We start from the raw sequence: 26,126 nt of genomic DNA, 5'->3' as shown, positions 1-26,126 counted from the left end.
TTTACACTAAAATGCAATAAAAAATAAGTAAATAAATAAAATGTTGTCATTTGAAAAAAAAAAAAATGATGTCCCTTTAAAGTCTATGGGCAGAAGTGACATTTTGACATTGCTTCCGCCTTGCCATGTTATGGAGACGGGTGGGGGCCATCTTTCCCTCACACGTCTCCATACCCAGCAAGGGGTAACATCTGTTCGCCTCCGCCGCTGCCGATGGCTCCGGTAATCGGCGGAGGGCACCGGAGCGTGGTGGGAAGGGGGGCCCCCTCTCCCGCCGCCGATAGAAGTGATCTTGCGGCAAATCCGCCGCAGAGACCACACTTATCGGAAAGCGGCACGCCCACTGAAGAAGAGGATACCGGGGTTATGGCAGCTGGCTGCTGCCATAACAACGATATTCCTCTTCAAACTTAGAACATATATTGGTGTGCGGCGGTCCGTAAGTGGTTAATAGCACAATGGTAGATGATGGTAAAATGGATGAGTGGGATGGATTTAACTTGCTTCCAAAAGTTTGGTAACAAAAAGTTTATTGCATGAATAAAACCATAGTTAAAAGACACCTGACCTCTGTACACCAACCAGCATGGATGGTGAGCTGAAAGTCACTAAACAATACCAGCCGGGGGAGCCTCAGAATGGAAGCTGCAGGTTGACCGCCGATGGAGAAGAAGACAACAGGGCCCGGTCTTCGGAAGGGAGCCTCCGGGACATCAAGCGGATGGCTGCTCTGTGTGTGTGCCGGCACAGGGAGGTGATGTCATGAATGGGGAGATGTAAACAGTCAGACTCAGCAGGTTGGCCACACCCTGAGAGTGTCAGAGGGAGGGGTCAACCCAGGAATGCTCGCTTGCCCAACGGGATAACGCGTTTCAAAGCTATCAGCTTCTTTGCCAAATCCCAACTAAGCTTTTTTCGACTGATTTTGTGACCGTGTATGGCCAGCTTAAGTGAATTAGTGTTAGAATATAGCCCTTAGAATAGAATAGAATAGAATAGAATAGAATAGAATAGAATATGCAGAGAAACTGAAACAGTCTCTTCCTCCAGGTCTGTCAGTAAAAGAACTGAAGTAAATCCTTTTTCTTGTCCTTTGTTCAATAAAAAAATGTAAAAAAAAGAAAAAAAAAAGAATAGAATATAATATAATAGAAGAGAAAAAATAGCAGAGAAATAGAATAAAACAGAATATAGCCGTCTTCCAAAATTAGAACTTTGAAAAGAATAGAATGGAAAAGAATATAACGGAACAAGAATAGAATAGAAAAGAATAGATAGAAAATAAAAGAATATAGGCAACTTCTGAAAATTCGAATTTCAAATGCAATGCAATAAAACAGAACAGAGTAAAACAGAAAAGAATAGAAAAAATAGAATAGATTAGAATAAAATAGAATAAAACAAAGAATATAGCCGTTTTCTGAAATTAGTATTTTGAAAACAATAGAATAGAAGATAAAATAGAATGGAAAAATAGAATAAAAAAGAAAAATAGAATAGATTTGCATAAAATAAAATAGAATATAGCCATCTTCCGAAATTCGAATTTAGAAAAGAATAGAATGAAAAAAATAGAATAGAATAGAAAAGAAAATAATAGAAACGAATATAACAGAACAAGAATAGAATAGAAAAGAATAGATAGAAAATAAAAGAATAGAATAAAAGAATATAGCCGTCTTCCGAAAATTCAAATTTCAAATGCAATACAATAAAACAGAATAGAATGAAACAGAAAAGAATAGAAAAAAATAGAATAGATTAGAATAAAATAGAATAAAACAAAGAATATAGCCATCTTCCGAAATTCTTATAGTGATGTCATGAATGGGGAGATGTAAACAGTCAGACTCGGCAGCTTGGCCACACCCTGAGAGTGTCAGAGGGAGGGGTCAACCCAGGAATGCTCACTTGTCCATCGGGATAACGCGTTTCAAAGCTATCAGCTTCTTTGCCAAATCCCAACTAAGCTTTTTTTCGACTGATTTTGTAACCGTGTATGGCCAGCTTAAGTGAATTAGTGTTAGAATATAGCCCTTAGAAAAGAATAGAATAGAAAATAATAGAAGAGAAAAAAATAGAAGAGGAAATAGAATAAAACAGAATAGCCGTTTTCCGAAATTAGAATTTCGAAAAGAATAGAGTGAAAAAAAATAAAATAGAATAGAAAATAATACAATAGAAAAGAATATAACAGAACAAGAATGGAATAGAAAAGAATAGATAGAAAATAAAAGAATAGAATAAAAGAATATAGCCTTCTTCCAAAAATTCAAATTTCAAATGCAATACAATAAAACAGAATAGAGTAAAACAGAAAAGAATAGAAAAAAATAGAATAGATTAGAATAAAATAGAATAAAACAAAGAATATAGCCGTCTTCCGAAATTAGAATTTTGAAAAGAATAGAATAGAAGATAAAATAGAATAGAAAAATAGAATAAAAAAGAAAAATAGAATAGATTTGAATAAAATAAAATAGAATATAGCCATCTTCCGAAATTTGAATTTAGAAAAGAATAGAATGAAAAAAAATAGAATAGAATAGAAAATAAAATAAAATAATAGAAAAGAATATAACAGAACAAGAATAGAATAGATAGAAAATAAAAGAATAGAATAAAAGAATATAGCCGTCTTCCGAAAATTTAAATTTCAAATGAAATACAATAAAACAGAATAGAGTGAAACAGAAAAGAATAGAAAAAATAGAATAGATTAGAATAAAATAGAATAAAACAAAGAGTATAGCCATCTTCCGAAATTAGAATTTCGAATAGAAAAGAATAGAGTAAAACAAAACAGAATAGAATATAAAATAAATTAATAGAATAGAATAGAATAACAAATAATAGAACAGAAAAAAAATAGTAAATCAGAACAAAATAGAAAACAAAAATAGAATAGAATAGAAAAGAATGGATAGAAAATAAAAGATTTCGAATTTCAAATAGAATAAAATAAAATAGAATAGAGTAAAACAGAAAAAATTAGAACAGATTAAAATAAAATTAAAAAATTAAAGCCGTCTTCCGAAATTCGAATTGCAAAAAGAATAGAATAAAATAAAATAGAATAGAAAATAAAAATAGAATAGAATAAAGAGAATAGAATAGAATAAAAAAGAATATAACTGTCTTATTAATTGCAAATAGAAGAGGACCATCTAATCTTCACAATGAATTTGGACCAATTTGATATTTTAGATTCAAATTCGATTAAAATATTTTGAATGTTTTGGAAACATTTTAATCCGGTTGACAATCAATAAACGAAACGAAATTAATTTTGCTATGAATGCAACGAAACGAAATTAGTAACTTAACAAATCGATCCAAAATGAAACAAATGTTTTTGTTCTGCACATGCCTAATCGGAGGGTGCTACACCAATGTCTGAGGACCTCAGACCACCGAAGGGCCCCCACCCCCGCACCGGCACTGCAAGGTTTGAGTGTATTTACCTCTCTGGAACTCCTCAGTTCTTTCCAGTGCTCCAAAAATTCCATCAGGTGTAATTGGAGGGACCCGGCTGACGTTTCCAGTCGTGGATTTTACAGATCAATATTGCTAAAAAACGACCATGCCTGTCCAAATTTCAAAAAAATCTGGGAAAGGCAGCTATCTCAATTGTCCACTTGTATCCCACTGGACCATGCATTGTCACCTCCATCACCCTTCCTTCTACTCGGCCACGATGTCTGAGACGGGCCCCCATCTCCAATGCACTGCCCCTTAGTGAACATGGGTCCATTTTCCATGGCTGAGTAGGGATGTTACCCAAATGCCTGCTTAATTCTGAAGGGATTCCCCCCGTAGGGTGTGATCGGGGGCTTTCTATGATGTGTCTTCTGCCAGGGCCAGACTCTGCTTAGAGATCCAAAGGGCTGAGTCAGAGACGCAGATCGGCAGGCTTTATGCGTTGCCTAGCTTATCACTGATTGGCTTTTCATTGGTTGGTTGGGCTTAACTTTAACAAAATATCCTGCGCCGGGCAGGTTGTTGCCTGGATCAGACGTGCTGGGCTGGGGTCAAGGCCTGAGGGCCATGGGCCATTGGTCCACCATGTGCTACTAAATAAGAATGGACCTTACTCATGCGTATCTGGCTGCTTCCAAGGATATCACTGGAGACAATAGACTCTATTGTCTCCAGTGATATCCTTGGAAGCAGCCAGATCAGCATGGGTAAGGTCCATTCTTACTTAGTAGCAGATGGTGGACCAATGGCCCATGGCCCTCAGGCCTTGACCCCAGCCCAGCACGTCTGATCCAGGTAGCAACCTGCCTGACTGCAATAGAGCAACTCACAAACGAATAAAAGATTTCCTAGCACACTTACCTGCCAGCCTGCAAGACAACCACATTGGCCTTGTCTAGCAGTTCACGTTAAAAACAGGGGGTTTTGTTTGCACACATTTGCAAATACACTATATTGTCAAAAGTATTGGGACGCCTGCCTTTACACGCACATGAACTTGTTGGATGTGTTGTGCGTTCAGAGATGGTATGTCAATTTTGAATGGTCTTAGTCTATAGAGTACCTGCAATGTTCAGACTTTTCAGATTGCCCTGAAATTGATTGTCCTCTCCTGAGGCCGCACTGTGCAGGACCTGCAGTGACTATGGCCCCTTTCACATAGGGCTGAGCGGAGGAAGCGGATGACAGGTCCGTGCTCAGTGCGGGTCTATATACAGTATATCCATCTTCCCGTGCCCAGTGCGGGTCTATATACAGTATATCCATCTTCCCGTGCCCAGAGCGGGTCTATATACAGTATATCCATCTTCCCGTGCCCAGAGCGGGTCCATATACAGTATATCCATCTTCCCGTGCCCAGTGCGGGTCTATATACAGTATATCCATCTTCCCGTGCCCAGTGCGGGTCTATATACAGTATATCCATCTTCCCGTGCCCAGTGCGGGTCTATATACAGTATATCCATCTTCCCGTGCCCAGTGCGGGTCTATATACAGTATATCCATCTTCCCGTGCCCAGAGCGGGTCTATATACAGTATATCCATCTTCCCGTGCCCAGAGCAGGTCTATATACAGTATATCCATCTTCCCGTGCCCAGAGCAGGTCTATATACAGTATATCCGTCTTCCCGTGCCCAGTGCAGGTCTATATACAGTATATCCATCTTCCCGTGCCCAGTGCGGGTCTATATACAGTATATCCGTCCTCCCGTGCCCAGTGCGGGTCTATATACAGTATATCCGTCCTCCCGTGCCCAGTGCGGGTCTATATACAGTATATCCGTCCTCCCGTGCCCAGTGCGGGTCTATATACAGTATATCCATCTTCCCGTGCCCAGTGCGGGTCTATATACAGTATATCCATCTTCCCGTGCCCAGTGCGGGTCTATATACAGTATATCCATCTTCCCGTGCCCAGTGCGGGTCTATATACAGTATATCCATCTTCCCGTGCCCAGAGCGGGTCTATATACAGTATATCCATCTTCCCGTGCCCAGAGCAGGTCTATATACAGTATATCCATCTTCCCGTGCCCAGAGCAGGTCTATATACAGTATATCCGTCTTCCCGTGCCCAGTGCAGGTCTATATACAGTATATCCATCTTCCCGTGCCCAGTGCGGGTCTATATACAGTATATCCGTCCTCCCGTGCCCAGTGCGGGTCTATATACAGTATATCCGTCCTCCCGTGCCCAGTGCGGGTCTATATACAGTATATCCGTCCTCCCGTGCCCAGTGCGGGTCTATATACAGTATATCCGTCCTCCCGTGCCCAGTGCGGGTCTATATACAGTATATTCGTCCTCCCGTGCCCAGTGCGGGTCTATATACAGTATATCCATCTTCCCGTGCCCAGTGCGGGTCTATTTACAGTATATCCGTCTTCCCGTGCCCAGAGCGGGTCTATATACAGTATATCCGTCTTCCCGTGCCCAGTGCGGGTCTATATACAGTATATCCGTCTTCCCGTGCCCAGTGCGGGTCTATTTACAGTATATCCGTCTTCCCGTGCCCAGAGCGGGTCTATATACAGTATATCCGTCTTCCCGTGCCCAGTGCGGGTCTATATACAGTATATCCATCTTCCCGTGCCCAGAGCGGGTCTATATACAGTATATCCATCTTCCCGTGCCCATAGCGGGTCTATATACAGTATATCCATCTTCCCGTGCCCAGAGCGGGTCTATATACAGTATATCCATCTTCCCGTGCCCATAGCGGGTCTATATACAGTATATCCATCTTCCCGTGCCCAGAGCGGGTCTATATACAGTATATCCATCTTCCCGTGCCCAGTGCGGGTCTATATATAGTATATCCATCTTCCCGTGCCCAGTGCGGGTCTATATATAGTATATCCATCTTCCCGTGCCCAGTGCGGGTCTATATACAGTATATCCATCTTCCCGTGCCCAGTGCGGGTCTATTTACAGTATATCGGTCTGATGCACTTTGTTTCTTTTCAGGTGAAAGATGCATTTGTGAAACAGTCCGGGACGCACCCCTGCACATTTAGGGCAGTCCTCGTCGCCTCTCAGGTTGTTGCCGGCACAAATTACTATTTCAAGGTAATGTTGGTTTTATGCAACATTGTCACCATTCTGTACCAGAGGAGCTTACGCTCTAATGTCCCCACTACAGTTACGCACTTATTATTATTATACATGTTTTATAGCTCTGGCCAGTGGAAGTAGAAAATACCCCAGCGTCAGTGGGAGTAAAAAAATTACATAGTGCTTGTAGTCAGTAGAAGGAGGAATAGTGCTCCATCATTGGTGTCAGTGGAAGGAATAGTGCCCCATCATTGGTGTCAGTGGGAAGAATAGTGCCCCATCATTGGTGTCAGTGGGAGGAATAGTGCCTCATCATTGGTGTCAGTGGGAGGAATAGTGCCCCATCATTGGTGTCAGTGGGAGGAATAGTGCCCCATCATTGGTGTCAGTGGGAGGAATAGTGCCCCATTATTGGTGTCAGTGGGAGGAATAGTGCCCCATTATTTGTGTCAGTGGGAGGAATAGTGCCCCATCATTGGTGTCAGTGGAAGGAATAGTGCCCCATCATTGGTGTCAGTGGAAGGAATAGTGCCCCATCATTGGTGTCAGTGGAAGGAATAGTGCGCCATCATTGGTGTCAGTGGGAGGAATAGTGCCCCATCATTGGTGTCAGTTGGAGGAAAAGTGCCCCATCATTGGTGTCAGTGGGAGGAATAGTGCCCCATCATTGGAGTCAGTGGGAGGAATAGTGCCCCATCATTGGTGTCAGTGGGAGGAATAGTGCCCCATCATTGGTGTCAGTGGGAGGATAGCTGCCCTCCTAGGGATATTGAACGTAAAATTAATTGGCTTTTTTTATTGCTCTAAAGCAGGGGTCTCCAAACTTTCTAGACAAGGGGCCAGTTTACTGTCCTTCAGTCTTTAGGGGGGCCAGACTGTGGCCAATAGGAGTAGAAAATGACCTGGTGTCAGTGGGAGTAAACAATCCCAAATCTTTAGTGGGAGGAATAGTGCCCCATCATTGGTGTCAATAGGAGGAATAGTGCCCTATCATTGGCATCAGTGGGAAGAATAGTGCCCCATCATTGGCATCAGTAGGAGGAATAGTGCCCCATTGTTGGGGTCAGTGGGAGGAATGGAGCCTCATTGCTGGGGACAGTGGGAGGAATAGTAGTCCAGGGCCGGTGCTACCAGTAGGCAAACTAGGCAACCGCCTAGGGCGCACTGCTGCCGGGGGGCGCCCGGCCACTGGTGTTCCTACTGTTCCAGCATTAGCAGGCAGCCGCCGCTTCGTTCACATATAGTGTCAGAGGCACAACGGTGGTGGAGGACTGTGTCTGTGTCCCGAATCCCGAATGAATTGAAGCAAACAAACATTAATTGATGGGCACTAATAGGCTGCATTGATGGGCACTGGTAGGCTGCATTAATGGGCGCTGGTGAGGCTGCATTTGATGGGCGCTGGTGAGGCTGCATTGATGGCCACTGGTAGGCTGTTTTAATGGGTGCTGGTGAGGCTGCATTTGATGGCAACTGGTGAGGCTGCATTTGATGGGCACTGGTGAGGCTGCATTTGATGGGCACTGGTGGGGCTGCATTTGATGGGCACTGGTGAGGCTGCATTTGATGGGTGCTGGTAAGGCTGCATTTGATGTGTGCTGGTGAGGCTGCATTTCATGAGCGCTGGTGAGGCTGCATTTGACGGGTGCTGGTGAGGCTGCATTTGATGGGAACTGGTGAGGCTGCATTTGATGGGAACTGGTAAGGCTGCATTTGATGGGTGCTGGTGAGGCTGCATTTGACGGGTGCTGGTGAGGCTGCATTTCATGAGCGCTGGTGAGGCTGCATTTGACGGGTGCTGGTGGGCTGCATTTGATGGGCGCTTCATTAAAAAGGTGTGGTATACAAGGGCATGGCAAAGGGGTGGAGTCAAGGGTGGAACCAGGGGGTGGGCATCAAAATGAGATTTCGCCTAGGGTGTCAAAAATCCTTGCACCAGCCCTGGTAGCCACTGCTTGCCTTGCATCTAGCAACCAGTGACGTCACGAGGAGGAGAGAGACAGAGCCCCAGCATTCACAGCGGGAAGATTTAACTTCCTCCTCCGCGCCTACTGATTAGCTTCACCCACCTCCTCCCTGCATCGTTCAGCCAGCAGCATGCAGAAGTGCACGGAGGAGAGATGAGTTTTGTAGAAAGACAAGTGAATCCAAAGCACTCACCATGGACAGATCGGGGTTAAAATCCTCAGTCAGCTCTCCCCCAGCAGACAGCATTCTGTGGTGAACTGTCAGCACTTCACAGGAGCTCCTAGTGTGTGTCAGCCTGGAGCTAGCACTGATTAGAGGACAGCAGACAGATAAGGGGTCTGCAGAAGAGCAGAGGACACTGACAGATGAGATGACACCCTCTGAGGGATGGAAGGAGGACATATCCTTAGATATCAGGACAGGGTTCATGCTGGGATGTGACCCCCCAAAAGTGAAGGACTACAAGTCCCAGCATGAACCCCTCAGAACTGAAGATGTGATGCCCCCCCAATCAGTGAAGAACTACAGGTCCCAGCATTAGCATGGAAATCTATGGGGTCACACCCTTACTTCTCAAGGGTCCATGCTGGTACCTGCAGTCCTTCAATTTGGGGGTAGGGATACATCCTTAAATATCAGGGGTTCATGCTGGGACTTGTAGTCCTTCACTTTTGGGGGATGTGACCCCCCCAAAAGTGAAGGACTACAGGTCCCAGCATGAACCCCTCAGAGCTGAAGATGTGACCCCCCCCCCCCACGCATGGGAGAAGTAACATCAGCAGCCAGTGGCGGGAGGGGCGTTCACTTTCCCAAGGTTCCGGTGTATCAGACTGGTGGTAGGCTAAAGGTGACAAGTGGCACATTGCATCTGGTGGCAGGCTATGGGTGAAAAGTGGCACATTGCATCTGGTGGCAGGCTATGGGTGAAAAGTGGCACATTGCATCTGGTGACAGGCTATAGGTGAAAAGTGGCACACTGCATCTGGTGACAGGCTATGGGTGAAAAGTGGCACACTGCATCTGGTGACAGGCTATGGGTGAAAAGTGGCACATTGCATCTGGTGGCAGGCTATGGGTGAAAAGTGGCACATTGCATCTGGTGACAGGCTATAGGTGAAAAGTGGCACACTGCATCTGGTGACAGGCTATGGGTGAAAAGTGGCACACTGCATCTGGTGACAGGCTATGGGTGAAAAGTGGCACACTGCATCTGGTGACAGGCTATGGGTGAAAAGTGGCACACTGCATCTGGTGACAGGCTATGGGTGAAAAGTGGCACATTGCATCTGGTGACAGGCTATGGGTGAAAAGTGGCACATTGCATCTGGTGGCAGGCTATGGGTGAAAAGTGGCACATTGCATCTGGCGTCAGGCAACGGTGGCAAGTGAAACGCTGCATCTGGTGACAGGCAATGGGTTACAATTGGCACACTGCATCTGGTGGCAAGTGACATGCTGCATCTGGCGGCAGGCAATGGTGGCAAGTAACAAGCTGCATCTAGTGGCAGCCTGGGCGGCAATGGTGGCAAGTGGCACACTGCATCTGGTGGCAAGTGACAAGCTGCATCTGGGGGCAGGCAACAGTGGCAAGTAACAAGCTGCATCTAGTGGCAGGCCACTGTGGTAACTGCATCTGGTGGCAAGTGACAAGCTGCATCTGGGGGCAGGCGGCAGTGGCGGCAAGTAACAAGCTGCATCTAGTGGCAGCCTGGGCGGCAATGGTGGCAAGTGGCACACTGCATCAGGTGGCAAGTGACACGCTCAGGGTCCCCACTGATTCTGCATTATTGTGAGTTGAACAATTTCATCATATATTACAATGTAGTAATAACAGAAGTACAACACCAGCCATTCACCCGACAAATCACCCCTGCCGCCGAATTCCCCGCCAGCCCCCCAACCCCCCCCCATCTTTTTTTGGGAAGGGGGGCAGGGGGGTGTCCTTGAATGGCAGTTTGGAAATGTGGTCACCCTAGCTGGAGGCAAAGAGAAATATCAGGCAGCAGGAGCGGTAAGATGGTCTCTTAGGGTAAGCACTGAAGCTAATGAGCCATGACTAAGGCCCAAGGGCTGAAACGTGTTGGATTTTTGGATTTTGTATTTACCAGCATTAAAATAAAGTTTTGAAGCATTTTTAGCAGATTTTTGTGGCACTCTCCTTTTCCTTTTGATTGCCTGTGTTGGAGGTTGCGGAGACCTTTTCTGGCTGACTGCCCTGCCTAGAAGCAGATGTTAATTGCTTGGGAGGTGGAAGCCTAAAGACACCTGTTCTCAGAGCACTGAGGCTGGAGGACGCGGGGTGGATGGTATGGTGTATGGTGGGTGTTCTGATCCAGCCAAATGAGAGTAGGTCTCGATCATGTTTTTGCTTTTTTTTAAACAAATATTTTTAATTTTACAGTCATGATCCAGCCAGGGAGATGTTATTTCAGAATATACAGGACATTCTAACAATAGATTGTCCAGAGTCAAGTCAGGATATGCATATCATTTATAAGTGCTGTGTCAAGGAGAAGCCAAATGTCTATCCATATATCTTCTTCACAATGGATGGTCATTCAGGTCTTGTATGCCCCACTGGACACCAGCCAATGTCTCTGCATTCAAAATAAGCACAGAGGAAAAATAAGCACAGTGTAAAGTTGTCTCTTAGGATGGGAGACAAATTTGTGTATTTCAATTCTCAAAATTCTGAAGATGCAAAAACTCAACTGCCATCCAGTGCAGAGCACAGTCATAAAACCTTCTGAAAAAATCTGGTGGAGCAGAGCACAGATTTGTGTATCCTTTAGAGTGGTGGTCTCCAAACTGCGGCCTGGGAGCCGTATGCAGCCCTTTGCTTCCCTTTACCCGGCCCTTGAGGAACTTTTCTTCCTACTGACATCTCCTGGGGGCATAATTCTTGCCACTGACACCAACAATGGGGCACTATCCCTTCCACTGACCCCAACAATGGTTCATTATTCCTCCCACTGACCTCAACATAAGGGGCATTATCAGGGCTGGTGCAAGGATTTTTGACACCCTAGGCGAAATCTCATTTTGATGCCCACCCCCTGGTTCCACCCTTGACTCCACCCCTTTGCCATGCCCTTGTATACCACACCTTTTTAATGAAGCGTCCATCAAATGCAGCCCACCAGCACCCGTCAAATGCAGCCTCACCAGCGCTCATGAAATGCAGCCTCACCAGCGCTCATGAAATGCAGCCTCACCAGCACCCGTCAAATGCAGCCTCACCAGCGCTCATGAAATGCAGCCTCACCAGCACCCGTCAAATGCAGCCTCACCAGCGCTCATGAAATGCAGCCTCACCAGCGCTCATGAAATGCAGCCTTACCAGTTCCCATCAAATGCAGCCTTACCAGCACCCATCAAATGCAGCCTCACCAGTGCCCATCAAATGCAGCCTCACCAGTTGCCATCAAATGCAGCCTCACCAGCGCCCATTAAAACAGCCTACCAGTGGCCATCAATGCAGCCTCACCAGCGCCCATCAAATGCAGCCTCACCAGTGCCCATCAAATGCAGCCTCACCAGCACCCATCAAATGCAGCCTCACCAGTTGCCATCAAATGCAGCCTCACCAGCGCCCATTAAAACAGCCTACCAGTGGCCATCAATGCAGCCTCACCAGCGCCCATCAAATGCAGCCTCACCAGCGCCCATTAATGCAGCCTACCAGTGCCCATCAATGCAGCCTACCAGTGCCCATCAATTAATGTTTGTTTGCTTCAATTCATTCGGGAGCCGGGACACAGACACAGTCCTCCACCACCGTTGCGCCTCTGACACTATGTGTGAACAGAGCGGCGGCTGCCTGCTAATGCTGAAACAGTAGGAACACCAGTGGCCGGGCGCCCCCTGGCAGCAGTGCGCCCTAGGCGGTTGCCTAGTTTGCCTACTGGTGGCTACCAACCATTTGGGCACTGAGCCAGCGGCTCATGTAAAAGGGGTCACACCAGCCAGGGGTCCACCACAGGCTGTCAGTGAGTGACAACAGCGATGTGAGTGATATTTTAGAGGGCGTCAGAACGGTCCAGGGCCAGGGGGCAATTCTGGGACACTGTATTGTCCCGGAATGAGGGTGCCCGGGACCCGGGACAGACCTGCTAATTGCGGGATTTCCACGTGCAATCCGGGACACGTGGGCACCCTACCTCCAGCTTAAGTTCTCTCTTCTGCACCAACATCCACCCTGTTTTTCACCCCCATCCAATGCTGTTGCTGTCTGCTCCTCACCCCCCTCAATCCAATGTTCTTGTTCCCTGCTCCTCACCCACTCGATCAAATGCTGTTGCTGTCTGCTTCTCTCTCCCCTCAATCCAATTTTCTGGTCCCCTGCTCCTCACCCCCCTCCATCCAATGCTGTTACTGTCTGCTCCTCACCCCCCTCCATCCAATGCTGTTACTGTCTGCTCCTCACCCCCCTCCATCCAATGCTGTTACTGTCTGCTCCTCACCCCCCTCCATCCAATTCTGTTACTGTCTGCTCCTCACCCTCCTCTATCCAATGCTGTTGCCATCTGCTGCTAACGCCCCCTCTGCCCAGTGTGTTCCTCACCCCCTCCATCTAGTGCTGTTGTCCCCTGTTCCTCATCCCCTTCACTGTATTGTCCCGGAATGAGGGTGCCCGGGACCCCGGACAGACCTGCTAATTGCAGAATTGTCCCGGGCAATTCGGGACACGTGGGCACCTTACCTCCAGCTTAAGTTCTCTCTTCTGCACCAACATCCACCCTGTTCCTCACCCCCATCCAATGCTGTTGCTGACTGCTCCTCACTCCCCTCAATCCAAATGTTCTTGTTCCTCACCCCCTTCATCCAATGCCGTTCCCTGCTCCTCACCAACACCTTCCAATGTTGCTGTCTCCTGCTTCTCAACCCCCTTCCATTGAATGCCACTGTCCCCTGCTCCTCACCCCCCCACCCCTCCATTCAATGTTGTCTCCTGCTTCTCAACCTCTCTGAAAATCCAATGTTGTTGTCCCCTGCGCCTCAACCCCCCCCCCCCTGCACCAACATCCACCCTGTTTTTCACCCCCATCCAATGCTGTTGCTGTCTGCTCCTCACTCCCCTCAATCCAATGTTCTTGTTCCCTGCTCCTCACCCACTCGATCAAATGCTGTTGCTGTCTGCTTCTCACTCCCCTCAGTCCAATTTTCTGGTCCCCTGCTCCTCACCCCCCTCCATCCAATGCTGTTACTGTCTGCTCCTCACCCCCCTCCATCCAATGCTGTTACTGTCTGCCCCTCACCCCCCTCCATCCAATGCTGTTACTGTCTGCTCCTCACCCCCCTCCATCCAATGCTGTTGCCATCTGCTGCTAAAGCCCCCTCTGCCCAGTGTGTTCCTCACCCCCTCCACCTAGTGCTGTTGTCCCCTGTTCCTCATCCCCTTCACTGTATTGTCCCGGAATGAGGGTGCCCGGGATCCCGGACAGACCTGCTAATTGTAGGATTGTCCCGGGCAATCCGGGACACGTGGGCACCCTACCTCCAGCTTAAGTTCTCTCTTCTGCACCAACATCAACCCTGTTCCTCACCCCCATCCATTGCTGTTGCTGTCTGCTCCTCACTCCCCTCAATCCAAATGTTCTTGTTCCTCATCCCCTTCATCCAATGCTGTTCCCTGCTCCTCACCCCCCTTCATCCAATGCCGTTCCCTGCTCCTCACCAACACCTTCCAATGTTGCTGTCTCCTGCTTCTCAACCCCCTTCCATCGAATGCCACTGTCCCCTGCTCCTCATCCCCCCCCCCTCCATTCAATGTTGTCTCCTGCTTCTCAACCTCTCTGAAAATCCAATGTTGTTGTCCCCTGCGCCTCAACCCCTCCATCCAATTCCACTGTCCTCTGCTCCTCACCCCCCCCCTCCTCCATCAAATGCCGCTGTCCCCTGCTCCTCACCCCCTCCCTCCAATGCCAATGTCCCCTGCTCCTCACCCCCTCCCTCCAATGCCACTGTCTCCTGCTCCTCACCCCCTCCCTCCAATGCCACTGTCCCCTGCTCCTCACCCCCTCCCTTCAATGCCACTGTCCCCTGCTCCTCAATCCACCCTTCCACAGTCACAGCACCTCCTCCACACCCTAGTTCATGTGTCACCCACCACACACCCTTGATCCTGGCATCTACCCCCTACCTCCGCTTCATATTACTGACATATTCCACAGTGATGTACAGAGAGCACTACTAATCCATTCACATCAGTCTATGTAGATGAGGAGCTCAACTTTATTCTCACCAGTCACACACTTTTATTCATGTTTACGTCTGACACAATCCACAGTGCTGTACAGACAACATGGCGTCAGTTCCTCACCTGAGGAGCTTACATTTGAATGTTCTCAACAGTCAAATACTATCATTATTCATGGTGCTGTACAGACAACATTGCACCAGTTGCGTCAAATCCTTGTCCCAGAGGAGCTTACACTCTAAAGAGCCACCAGAGTACCTCACCATGGTTTTTGCTGATAGGGTGCTTAATATGATGACCAATAAAATACAATGACTTAAAATATCAGTGAAAATACAAAATTTAAGGTGTAATTGTTTCTAATGAACGTTTTTTCTGATCTTCTCAGGTTGAGACTGGAGCTAACACTTATAGCCACCTTAAAGTGTTCGTACCTCTGCCTCAAAGAAACGAGGAACCGTCTTTGACGGCATTCCAGATGAATAAGACAAAGGATGATAAACTGTTTTATTTCTAAGATGGAGATGATGACGACAATGAATTATATCCCAGATCATCCTTCTTTATCAAATTGTCCTGTAATCCTCTTCAACTCTCCTTTTGGCAATTCCTTCAATCCCTTCCCCTCATTCCCATGGTGCCCTGGTACCTCAGAGCTACGAAAGGCAAATCTACTTCTGCTATGTCTTCATTTCAAGTAAAATTCCCTGTTATCTGTATGTGGGGCTGGATTTACTATCAGAAAAGGCAGGCTTGAGTCTATAGGTTTTGTTACTTTAAATAGGTTGTTCGAGTAAGCTGGTCCAAACAAACAATTTCCATTTGAAATTGATACTGCTCGAATGCCCGAATCTGTTATCCCAGCTGACTGGACAGAGTGTTTGCAGGTGCTGGTTGGGTTGAATACTGGCTCATCGGACACATTGAGGACTACAACAAAATGGCGCCCGTCCACACACTGCCTCAGCATATGGTGAGCTCCTCTTAATAAAAAATGGCTCGGCCTTGGTTACCTATGAGAGAACCTCCTCTAACATGTATCACCCAGTAGGCGCCTAATTGTAGAGGTCATTACTAAGAAATGTGGCTGCTTTCAGCGCCGTAAGAACTTTGTATTCATCGGCTACATACATTGTACAGCACTGTGTTCCAGCAGTGGTAGGGGACTTCTTGTCCCACATCTGGAACAAAATAGAGAGCGGCTCAGCCATTCACAGGAAGCCTTGTATTTTTATGAATGAATAGAAGGCTTCCTATGGCTGAGATGGAGACCTGTGACATCATCCATCTCTCTACCTCAGCCAATCAGAGGAAGCCTTCTATTAAGAAAAATACAAATCTTCCTGTGAATGGCTGAGCAGTGCTCTATTTTGCTCCAGATGTTGGACAAGAAGACCCCCTTACCATTGCTGGAACACTGCACCATATAATGTACATAGCTGATGCATACAAAATTTATACTGCGCTGGCAGCGGCTACATTTCATAGTAATGGCCTCTATAATTACGCCCCTACTGGACGAAACATGTTAGAGACGGTTCGCCCATAAGTAGAAAACCAAGCTCAAGCCACGTTTTTACTAAGAGGAGATCACTTTATGCCAAGTCAGTGTGTGGACAGGCACCATTTTTTGCAATTCTTGATGTGTCTACTGGTAAAACATGTTGAAGGGGGGTTTCCCATAGGTAGGAGACCAAGCTCAAGCCATTTTTTACTAAGAGGAGATCACTTTATGCCGAGTCAGTGTGTGGATGGGCGCCATTTTTTGTAGTTCTTGATGTGTCTATTGGGTAAAACATGTTAGAGAGGGTTTTCCCATAGGTAGGAGACCAAGCTGAAGCCATTTTATTACTAAGAGGAGATCGCTTTATGCCAAAGGAATGTGTGTGGACAGGCGCCATTTTTTTGTAGTCCTTAATGTGTCTCACGAGCCAGTATTCAACCCAACCAGCGCCTGCAAACACTATGGCCAATCAGCTGGGATAACAAATTGGGGCATTTGAGCATTATTAATTTCAAATGGAAATCGTTTGTTTGGGCCAGCTTAGTACCTTATCTATGCCGGAACACAGTGCTGTATAATGTATACTGCATACATTTATACAGCGGGAGTATTTCTTTTGGAAATAGTGTTTTGGGCCAGCTTGGCCCAAATGAGCTATTCAAAATAAAGTAAGGTTATAAATTCAAAACTGAGATTTTATACCACCAACATTATTCTGTGTCCATGCATATGTAACCTGAAACGCATATGGCCCTAAATGGGAGTACCACTTGGTACAGCATCCAGCCACTGCATATTTCAGCCTGTTGACAAGTTACTTGGATTTGGGCTGCATGCTGCACCTGTGCATCCTGGGTGTCCAAAAACACTTATATTTGGTGCACATGGGCCTGGGCTTGGGTTGCCACCTGTCTGGGATCCCCCCGGACAGTTCAGGTTTGGAATCATGCGTCCGGGTTTCAGACTGCCTGAAACCCAGACACATTATTCAGACTGGACTCTGGCTTCCCAGCAGGGTTGCTTGCTGCAGTTGTGTAAGCTGAGAGTGTCTGTTACACTCTCTTTCACACTGCCCAAAGCCAGCGATAACAATCCCCCCCACATACAGGTGGGAAAGGAAAGAGGGCTCGATTTGCTTCTTTTCCTCCCCCCTACCCCTCTGTGTCTGCCCACACTCTAATCCCCAGCACTGTGCCTCAGAAAAGGAAAGTGGGGGACAGAAATTTGAAGTCCACCATCCATCCTTGTCTGTGACTGAAGTCTCTCCCCTTCTCTCTCCTGCCTCTGAGTGAGTACACTAAGGTAAATCAGGGTCCTCAGAGCACCCCTTACGTCAGAGTCCCCAGAGTTCTCCCTTATATCAGAGTCTACAGAGTCCTCCCTTACAGTGTAAGGAAACTTTGCGAGTTCAGATGTAAAAGGGGAACTCTGTGGACTCTGATGTAAAAGGGGAACTCTGTGGACTCTGATGTAAAGGGGGACTCTTGTTATTAACTTCATATGATTAGGAATGTTATTTAATAGAAAAATATATGTATAATTTATACTATTAAAAAAATTGCTGTGCGCCACTAAAGTGTTCGGGTTTGACTTGAAGAAAAGGTGGCAACCCTAACCTGGGCGCTAGTGTGCATGTGAACTGAGGCTGGAGCTGCTTTTACTGTCTACTGTTGAAATATCCCCCTTCCCTTCCTATCCAGCCTGACTCTAAACTTGAACACTTATGCCCCGTACACACGGTCGGATTTTCCGAAGGAAAATGTGTGATAGGACCCTGTTGTCGGAAATTCCGACCGTGTGTAGGCTCCATCACACATTTTCCATTGGAATTTCCGACACACAAAGTTTGAGAGCAGGCTATAAAATTTTCCGACAACAAAATCCGTTGCCGGAAATTCCGATCGTGTGTACACAAATCCGACGGACAAAGTGCCACTCATGCTCAGAATAAATTAAGAGACAAAAGCTATTGGCTACTGCCCCGTCTATAGTCCCGACGTACGTGTTTTACATCACCGCGTTCAGAACGATCGGATTTTCCGACAACTTTGTGTGACCGTGTGTATGCAGGACAAGTTTGAGCCAACATCCGTCGGAAAAAATCCTAGGATTTTGTTGTCGGAATGTCCGATCAATGTCCGACCGTGTGTACAGGGCATTACAGTATATATTTTATTGATAACATGTACCTATTTGTAAAATCCTGTTCAGTTTTATATCTTATTCACTGTGTAACTAAAAATGCAATAAAACTTTTTTGGGGGAAAAAAATTGGTGTTTATGGCATATACAGTTAAAGCCACATTGGCGCATCAAGGTATCTCTAAAATGAGTAGTTCCCAACCCTAAACTATCTGAACTCCCAACTTTATCCTGGTTCTTCCTTTGCCTTACATATTTGAGAGAATGGTTCTTTTTCTAAAATTACCTCTACGAAGTCCATGGAGCCCACTACCATGATGTGACATTTCCATGCATGTGCCTCAGGTCTTTAGCAAATACTGGAAGAAAACAAAAGAAACAGCGCAACCACATAGTGTAGTATTAAAAAAATAAATATCAATTTATTGAAAAATAGAAATGCACTCAAAAAAGTATGCATGTGTAGGGCATTGCATAAAGGTGACTTGGGAGCCAGAAATGTCCAAGGTGCACCCTGAGAACCACTAGCCTTGGCCACTGGCTGGGAATGTTCTAAAGATGGAGGAAGCCACTGTCACTGCAACTGCAACTGCAATTGGTGTTCAACCCAGGACTGGAATCCCAGATGTCACTGTAGACACATACACTGTAGACACAGGGTGCGTTTCGAAGCCGGTCACCTTCTTCATCAACCTCGAGGCTTCGAAAAACACATCTCTTGTATCTACAGACAAAAACACAAAAGAGAGCGCAAAGCCGCCCTTGTGTAACTCGGCTTTAATATGGTAAAGTTAAAAGCGCTACAATGGTCAAACTCACATTTTGAGAAGGTAGGTACAGCGTAAGGATTCCACCGTGGCCGCACTCCTATAACCACTTCAAGATCCCGACAGGGGAGAGGGGAGCCGTGGACGTTCAACCTAGCTGCCCAGGTCCTGGCAGCACATCCGAGGCTATCCACCACCACGCTCGACCTGCAGGTCCTAATGCACATGCGCCTGGTCCAGCTGGCGCTGCTCTCCGAGGACACATGAACCCACACAAGCAGGATACAGGGGGGGGAAGTGAGTGTGGACATCATACAGTTGTCATAGCAACTGTGTTCGTGTGTCCTCAGAGAGCCGCGCCGGTTGGACCAGGCGCATGTGCATTAGGATCTGCAGGTCGAGCGTGGTGGTGGATAGTCTCGGATTTGCTGCCAGGATCCGGGCAGCTAGGTTGAAAGTCGACGGCTCCCCCCTCCCCTGTCGGGATCTTGAGGTGGTTATAGGAGTGCGGCCACAGTGGAATCCTTGCGCTTTATCTACCTTCACACAATGTGAGTTTGACCATTGTAGCGTTTTTAACTTTACCATATTAAAGCCGAGTTACACTAGGGCGGCTTTGTGTTTTTGTCTAGATGTGTTCCTGCCACACAGAGGAACCGTAGAGAGCAGCAGCACCCTTTTATATGTCTATTTATTTCCAATAGCCAGCTGTAGGGCTATACTAAACTGTTGATCAGTGCACCTGCTAGTTTTTTTCCTTTTGTGTGTATTTTTATGTCTTGTATCTACAGAGCATGTGTCTACAGTGACGTTGGGGTTTGAGCCACCACTGGTTGAATTCCAATTGTAGTGATAATGGCTTCCTCCGTCTTCAGCATGCTTCATCCCCAGCTGGTGGCCAAGGCTGGTGGTTCTCTGGCTGCCCCTCAGACATTTCTGGCCCCCAAGTCATCTTTATGCCATGCCCTACACATGTGTACTTTTTTAATGCTAAGCTATGGGGTTGTGCTGTTGTTTCTTTTGTTTTCTTTAAGTAGTTGGAAAGTGAGCGCCCTCTCTGGTCTTCTAGCTCCTAGTTATAGCTTTGTTTAGCACTCAGGGCAATCCTACGCAAACCTTTTAATACTGTTGGTACATATCCAGGGGCGGACTGACAACTGATGGGGCCTGAGGGCAATAGAAGATTATGGGGCCCCTGTGTCCCTGCCAGGGGCGGACTGACAACTCATGGGGCCCCTGGGCAATAGAAGATTATGGGGCCCCCTGTGTCCACTTCTGGGGGGGGGGGGGAGCACACAGGGGGACACTGTGGGGGGGAGCATACAGGGGGACACTGTGGGGGGGGAGCATGCAGGGGGACACTGTGGGGGGGGGGCAGCATACAGGGGGACACTGTGGGGGGAGCACACAGGGGGACACTGTGGGGGGGAGTACACAGGGGGACACTGTGAAGGGGAGAGCACAAAGGGGGACACTGCGGGGGGGAGCACACAGGGGATACTGTGGGGGGAAAGCACACAGGGGGACACTGTGGAGGGAGAGCACACAGAGGGACACTGTGGGGGTGGGGGGACCAGGAGAGTATCATGGGCCTTCCTGCAATCCTGTTGGGGCCTGGGCCCCATACGTCTGTACTGCCCCCTCCCTCTAATGGCGGCCCTGGTGTCTCTATACTCCAGTAAAAAAAGCTTCACTTACCCGATGCCTGTAATAATACCACTAACGGCACGCTGCTCCCCGTCGGCCCCTCCTCTCTTCTCGTCCGTCCCAGGTGATGTCGCGTACAGTACAAGCACCTGTGGTGGACGGGAGGAAAGGAGGGGAGCAGTGCGCCATTAGCAGTGTTATCGGCATTATTACAGCCGCTTCAAGTGGCCTCTCATGGGGCCAGCCCCGGGCCCTCTGGCGGTGCCCGAGAGCCCGATGGGTCAGTCCGCCCCTCTACATATCATTAGTTGGGTCATTCATTAATCATTATTATCCACAATTTTCAACCCTAATGCCGCGTACACACGGTCGGACTTTTCGTCTACAAAAGTCTGACGGACGCCGACGGACTAAAGCTGGCTGACAATCCGATCGTGTGTGGGATTCCCCGGACTTTCAGCGGACTTTCAGCAGACTTTTCCAGCCGCAAATCTGACGGACTTTAGATTTGAAACATGCTTCAAATCTTTACGTCGTAACTACGCCGGACCCAGAAATCCGCTCGTCTGTGTGCTAGTCCGACGGGCAAAAACCCACGCTAGGGCAGCTATTGGCTACTGGCAACTTCCTTATTTTAGTCCGGTGTACGTCATCACGTACGAATCCGTCGGACTTTTGTGTGATCGTATGTAGGCAAGTCTGTTCATAAGAAAGTCTGCCGCAAGTCCGCCAAAAGTCCGCCAAAAGTCCGCCAAAAGTCCGTCGAAAGTCTGTCGGACAGGCTGTCGGACTTTTGTAGACGAAAAGTCCGACCGTGTGTACGCGGCATTATTTCTTATGTGGTACTTATAGTTTTTTTTACCCATTTTGTATGATCCATCGATTTGGTAGATGCATTACAATTACCATCCACGTTATGCCTAGTTTATGAGACCACTCCTCCTGAGTGCTGTAGTTTGTCTGGGCTTGACAAGCTCATTTATTCACATATTTATTATTATTTAGGCCTTTAGCACCTGCAGCACATCTCTGCACACATGGGAATACCATGCATGCACACACATGGCACCGGTATCTACAAGGTCCCAGATACCAGAACCCAGCAGCATGTGCGCATATGCAGGAATTTCCTGTGGTAGGCCCCAGAGGCTTGTGGCAAATGTGTGCATGCTTAGGATACGTAAAGATTGTAGGGTGTAAGAGAAGCTGCAGGTCAAGAACATTGCGGGAGTGGAGTTCTGCTCAGCAAGGCACCAGAAGTCTAACATCACTTAAAAATACCCTGCCAACAGGCCATTCGTTTCAACAAAAACAAATCCATGGGGCATGCTGTCAGAGCAAAGACCACAGGATATATACAGTTATTTATTGATGGTGACCCGTTCAGAGGCAACCGGTCCTCTTCTTTAATTATATTAGTATGCGCTTCATGCTTTTTATTCTAAATCAAATTCAAACTTTAAAGCAGTCAGACTTAAAAACATTGAGAATCATATTGGTGGTAAGGAGAAGGAAGAAAGACAATTAACATTGGCGCCCATTGTAGTGCTTCCTTGGAAGAATGCCACCTTTACCTTGTATTGAATGCTCACTGTTCAAAGAACCCCTGACAATGGTTAGAGAAACTCTAGTTGCGAACGCCTGCGTTAGATAAACAGTTGCAAAGCAAGGACTGACAATGTACAGTATATACAAGACATAACTTGTTCAGTCAGGTATTGCGCAACGTTCCTGTGTCTCTAGGTTCTTCTTGACACCTCCTGGTTGAGTGTTCCCGAGAGACAACCTGCTGTGATGGATTTTCCTGGCTGATGGGTGAAATTTTTTCCACCAAGATACTTTCTGCTTGGGATATCTAAAGATGGTAGGGTGTAAGAGAAGCTGCAGGTCAAGAACATTGCGGGAGTGGAGTTCTTCTCAGCAAGGCACCAGAAGTCTAACATCACTTGAAAAGACCCTGCCACCAGGCCATTAATTTCAACAAAAACAAGGACCACAGGATATATACAGTTATTTATTGATGGTGACTTGTTCAGAGGCAACCGGACCTCTTCTTTAATTATATTAGTATGCGCTTCATGCTTTTTTTTTTTCTAAATATAATTCAAACTTAAAATCTCTAGCAGTCAGACTTAAAAACATTGAGAATTATATTGGTGGTCAGGAGAAGGAAGAAAGACAATTAACATTGGCGCTCATTGTAGTGCTTCCTTGGAAGAATGCCACCTTTACCTTGGTGGTCATTGTAGGTGGGAGAACAATTTGTCAATGCTCACTATTCAAAGACAACCTCTAGAGAAACTCTAGTTGAGAAAGCCTACGTTAGATAAACAGTTGAACAGCAAGGACTGACAATGTACAGTATATACAAGACATAACTTGTCCAGTCAGGTATTGCACAACGATCCCGTGTCTCTAGGTTCTTCTTGACATCTCCTGGTTGAGTGTTCCTGAGGGACAACCTGCTGTGATTGATTTTGAAGGGTGGGTGAAGTTTTCTCCACCAAGATACTTTCTGCATAAAATAGACTCCTGGAGAGAGGTAATCTACTCCCGTACAAAGGATAGTAATGCCTTATCTAGAATATGCAGTTCAGTTTTGGACACCGGTTTGCAAGCAGGGTGCTCATTTCCAGTATGGGTGATCAGCATGTGCAGCTGAGCTCCCACCCACAGACAGAGCTTCAGGGCCACCTATTGGTTCCTGTGACCAAAGCTTACACCTTGTGCATGGATGCAGACCTGTCAGGGCTGGGTTCAGCCCTTCCTTCTCAGAGCTGTCGGCTAATTGCCAGCTCCCATCTCTCTCCACAGTTACTTACTTGATGATATCCTGCTCGTCAGTCCTGCCTGTCCTACTTAAGCCGTCCAATCCAGAAGTTCTCTGCCTTCGCCTTGATCAACATCACAGAGACTATCTCCTGCGTTCCTGTTTAAAGACTTTCTTTGCTGACATCCCTTCTGGCTCCAGATCCTGCTTGCTATTCCACTACATTGATCCCTGACTTCTGGCTTGACTGACTATCCCTTCCGGTTACTGAACTTTGACTATGTTTTGACTACGTTTGTTCTTTTTACTTTTATTATTAAACAAGTGTGATTTAACTGTACTTCTGTCTCGGTCTGATTTCAGGGTTTCTGACAGGACCATAGGCCTCTCTGACTCACCCTCATGGTCACCAGTCCTGGAACCCTACCACCTGGAGCACCTCTCACGTAGGGCTCTACGATTTGCTGTGGTTCAGTTTAGGGCTCAGAGAATCCATCTGAACACCTGGAGCTCATGTTACATGGGGGGGTCTGGGTCACCCTACGCATGATACCTGAGGGGGGTTTTCTCTCAGCACCAAGAGGGTGATTCTTCTCCCCTATAACCCCCACCCCTGAGCTGACCAGGTTTACACAGTCCCAAACACTTTAACACTTCTTCACACTTAACCCATGACATTCAGTAAAAACTGTTCCCTTTGCTGAGATAATGATGAGGCAAGGATTTCCTTTGCTTGAAAGTATACCTAAAAAACTTGGAAAGGTTAACAAGATACAACAGTCGACAATATGGGAGTTCTTCAGTGTAATTAATGTAGCGCTACCCCCACAGCGGCAACTGGTTGTATCGGGTTCTCTGCTCTTGCCTTGACTCTAATGGACTCAGCCCCACTGACACCTCAGGTTACCCCACTTTAGCAGATTTGTATGAACATGTAGTGGTAACCCCTCAGGAGTCGCTGAGTTATTTGGGTTCCCTGTTCACTTCTGAGTCCTGGTTGGAACACAACCCCTGCTCACACCACCCTAATACCTTGGCCAGATATCGCCCTGGTTATCACACAAAGGATAAACACACCACTTTTGATAAAACAAAAAAGTGACGGGGTGTACCTGTGGTGGTTGGACTAAGTCTAGGCATTCTTAAGCTAAAAAAAAAAGACACTGTGCAAAACAGCTAAACTGGATAAGTGAAACAATGAAAGGAGTAACGGAAGACTAAGCAGCTGACTTCTCTGTCACTCTGCTCTCTCCTTATTTGAACATGCCCCATATTACTTCATAAGCTCTGTAGCACAACTGATTGGTTCCTTGTGCAGCTTCTCCCTCTCCTAGTCTGAGCTGTGTTGTACAAAGCTTACAAGAAGCTGATACCAAGTCAAATTCTGTCACTTACTATGCTTGTGTTTAAAAAATATTCATTTAGGCCTCATTCAGATGGGTGGGAGCTCTTGGTGCACCACTGAAAAGTCATCTGTGGCGGATTTCTTTTCAGAGGGTGGATGGCAGGCAGCTAGGGCAGGGGTTTCCAAACTGTGGCCATTGGGAGTAGAAAATGCCTCAGGACTTGGTGGTCAGCGGGGGGGGGGGGGGGGGGGGGTAAAATAATGATATCATGCCTGTGAGCAAAAGGAGGTATTGTTATCAGTGGGAGGAATTGTGCCCCATCATTGGTGTCAGTGGGAGGAATAGTGCCCCATCATTGGTATCAGTGGGAGGAATAGTGCCCCATTATTGGTGTCAGTGGAAGGAATAGTGCCCCATCATTGTGTCAGTGGAAGGAATAGTGCCCCATCATTGGTGTCAGTGGGAGGAATTGTGCCCCATCATTGGTGTCAGTGGGAGGAATAGTGCCCCATCATTGGTATCAGTGGGAGGAATTGTGCCCCATCATTGGTGTCAGTGGGAGGAATAGTGCCCCATCATTGGTATCAGTGGGAGGAATAGTGCCCCATCAATGGTGTCAGTGGGGGGAATAGTGCGCCATCATTGGTGTCAGTGGAAGGAATAGTGCCCATCATTGGTGTCAGTTGGAGGAATAGTGCCCCATCATTGGTGTCAGTGGGGGGAATAGTGCCCCATCATTGGTGTCAGTGGGGGGGAATAGTGCGCCATCATTGGTGTCAGTGGGAGGAATAATGCCCCATCTATGGTGACAATTGGATTAATAGTTCTCCATCTTTGGTGTCAGTGGGAGGAATAGTGCCCTAAGTTCAACATAAAGGCAAGCAAAGGGCCATAACCGGCCCACGGGTCACAGTCTGGAGACCTCTGGGCTAGGGAGTTATATGTTGTCTTTTCATTGCTTTTAACCCTAAAAAGGCCAAACCAACGTATGTGGTTGTGGCGCAGTCCGAGTCACCTGAATGAGTTAAGTTTGGTGTTGACACTGCTGCGAATGTGACGGGGGGTTAATATATGCTGCCCCATGTGTACACCTCTGATCACCTGTATGTTCCAGGGATATGCAGGTGGCTCATACCATTCCACTGATTGGTTGGGGGGGGTGAAAAATATTAAAAATACTTTTCTCAGCACAGACTTTGTTGCAGCAATCACAAGATTTGTTCGGCATCATTTCCATACTCTGGTA

The 26,126-nt window shown here is 47.0% G+C and overlaps 1 protein-coding gene across 1 annotated transcript in view; it reads left to right on the top strand.

The window, feature by feature from the left end:
- The window catches only part of LOC141129407 (cystatin-A-like), a 28,515-nt gene extending 10,036 nt beyond the window's left edge, over positions 1 to 18,479 (top strand). The window contains exons 2-3 of the mRNA XM_073617430.1: positions 6,451 to 6,552; positions 15,093 to 18,479. Coding sequence (XP_073473531.1) covers positions 6,451 to 6,552; positions 15,093 to 15,221 — 231 coding nt within the window. The 3' untranslated portion in view covers positions 15,222 to 18,479. The remainder of the gene's footprint in view (positions 1 to 6,450; positions 6,553 to 15,092) is intronic.
- The last annotated feature ends 7,647 nt before the right edge of the window (positions 18,480 to 26,126 follow it).

The sequence above is a fragment of the Aquarana catesbeiana genome, linkage group LG02 (genome assembly GCF_042186555.1).
Source record: "Aquarana catesbeiana isolate 2022-GZ linkage group LG02, ASM4218655v1, whole genome shotgun sequence".
NCBI classification, from domain to species: domain Eukaryota; kingdom Metazoa; phylum Chordata; class Amphibia; order Anura; family Ranidae; genus Aquarana; species Aquarana catesbeiana.
This window is presented reverse-complemented; position numbering and strand designations above follow the sequence as displayed.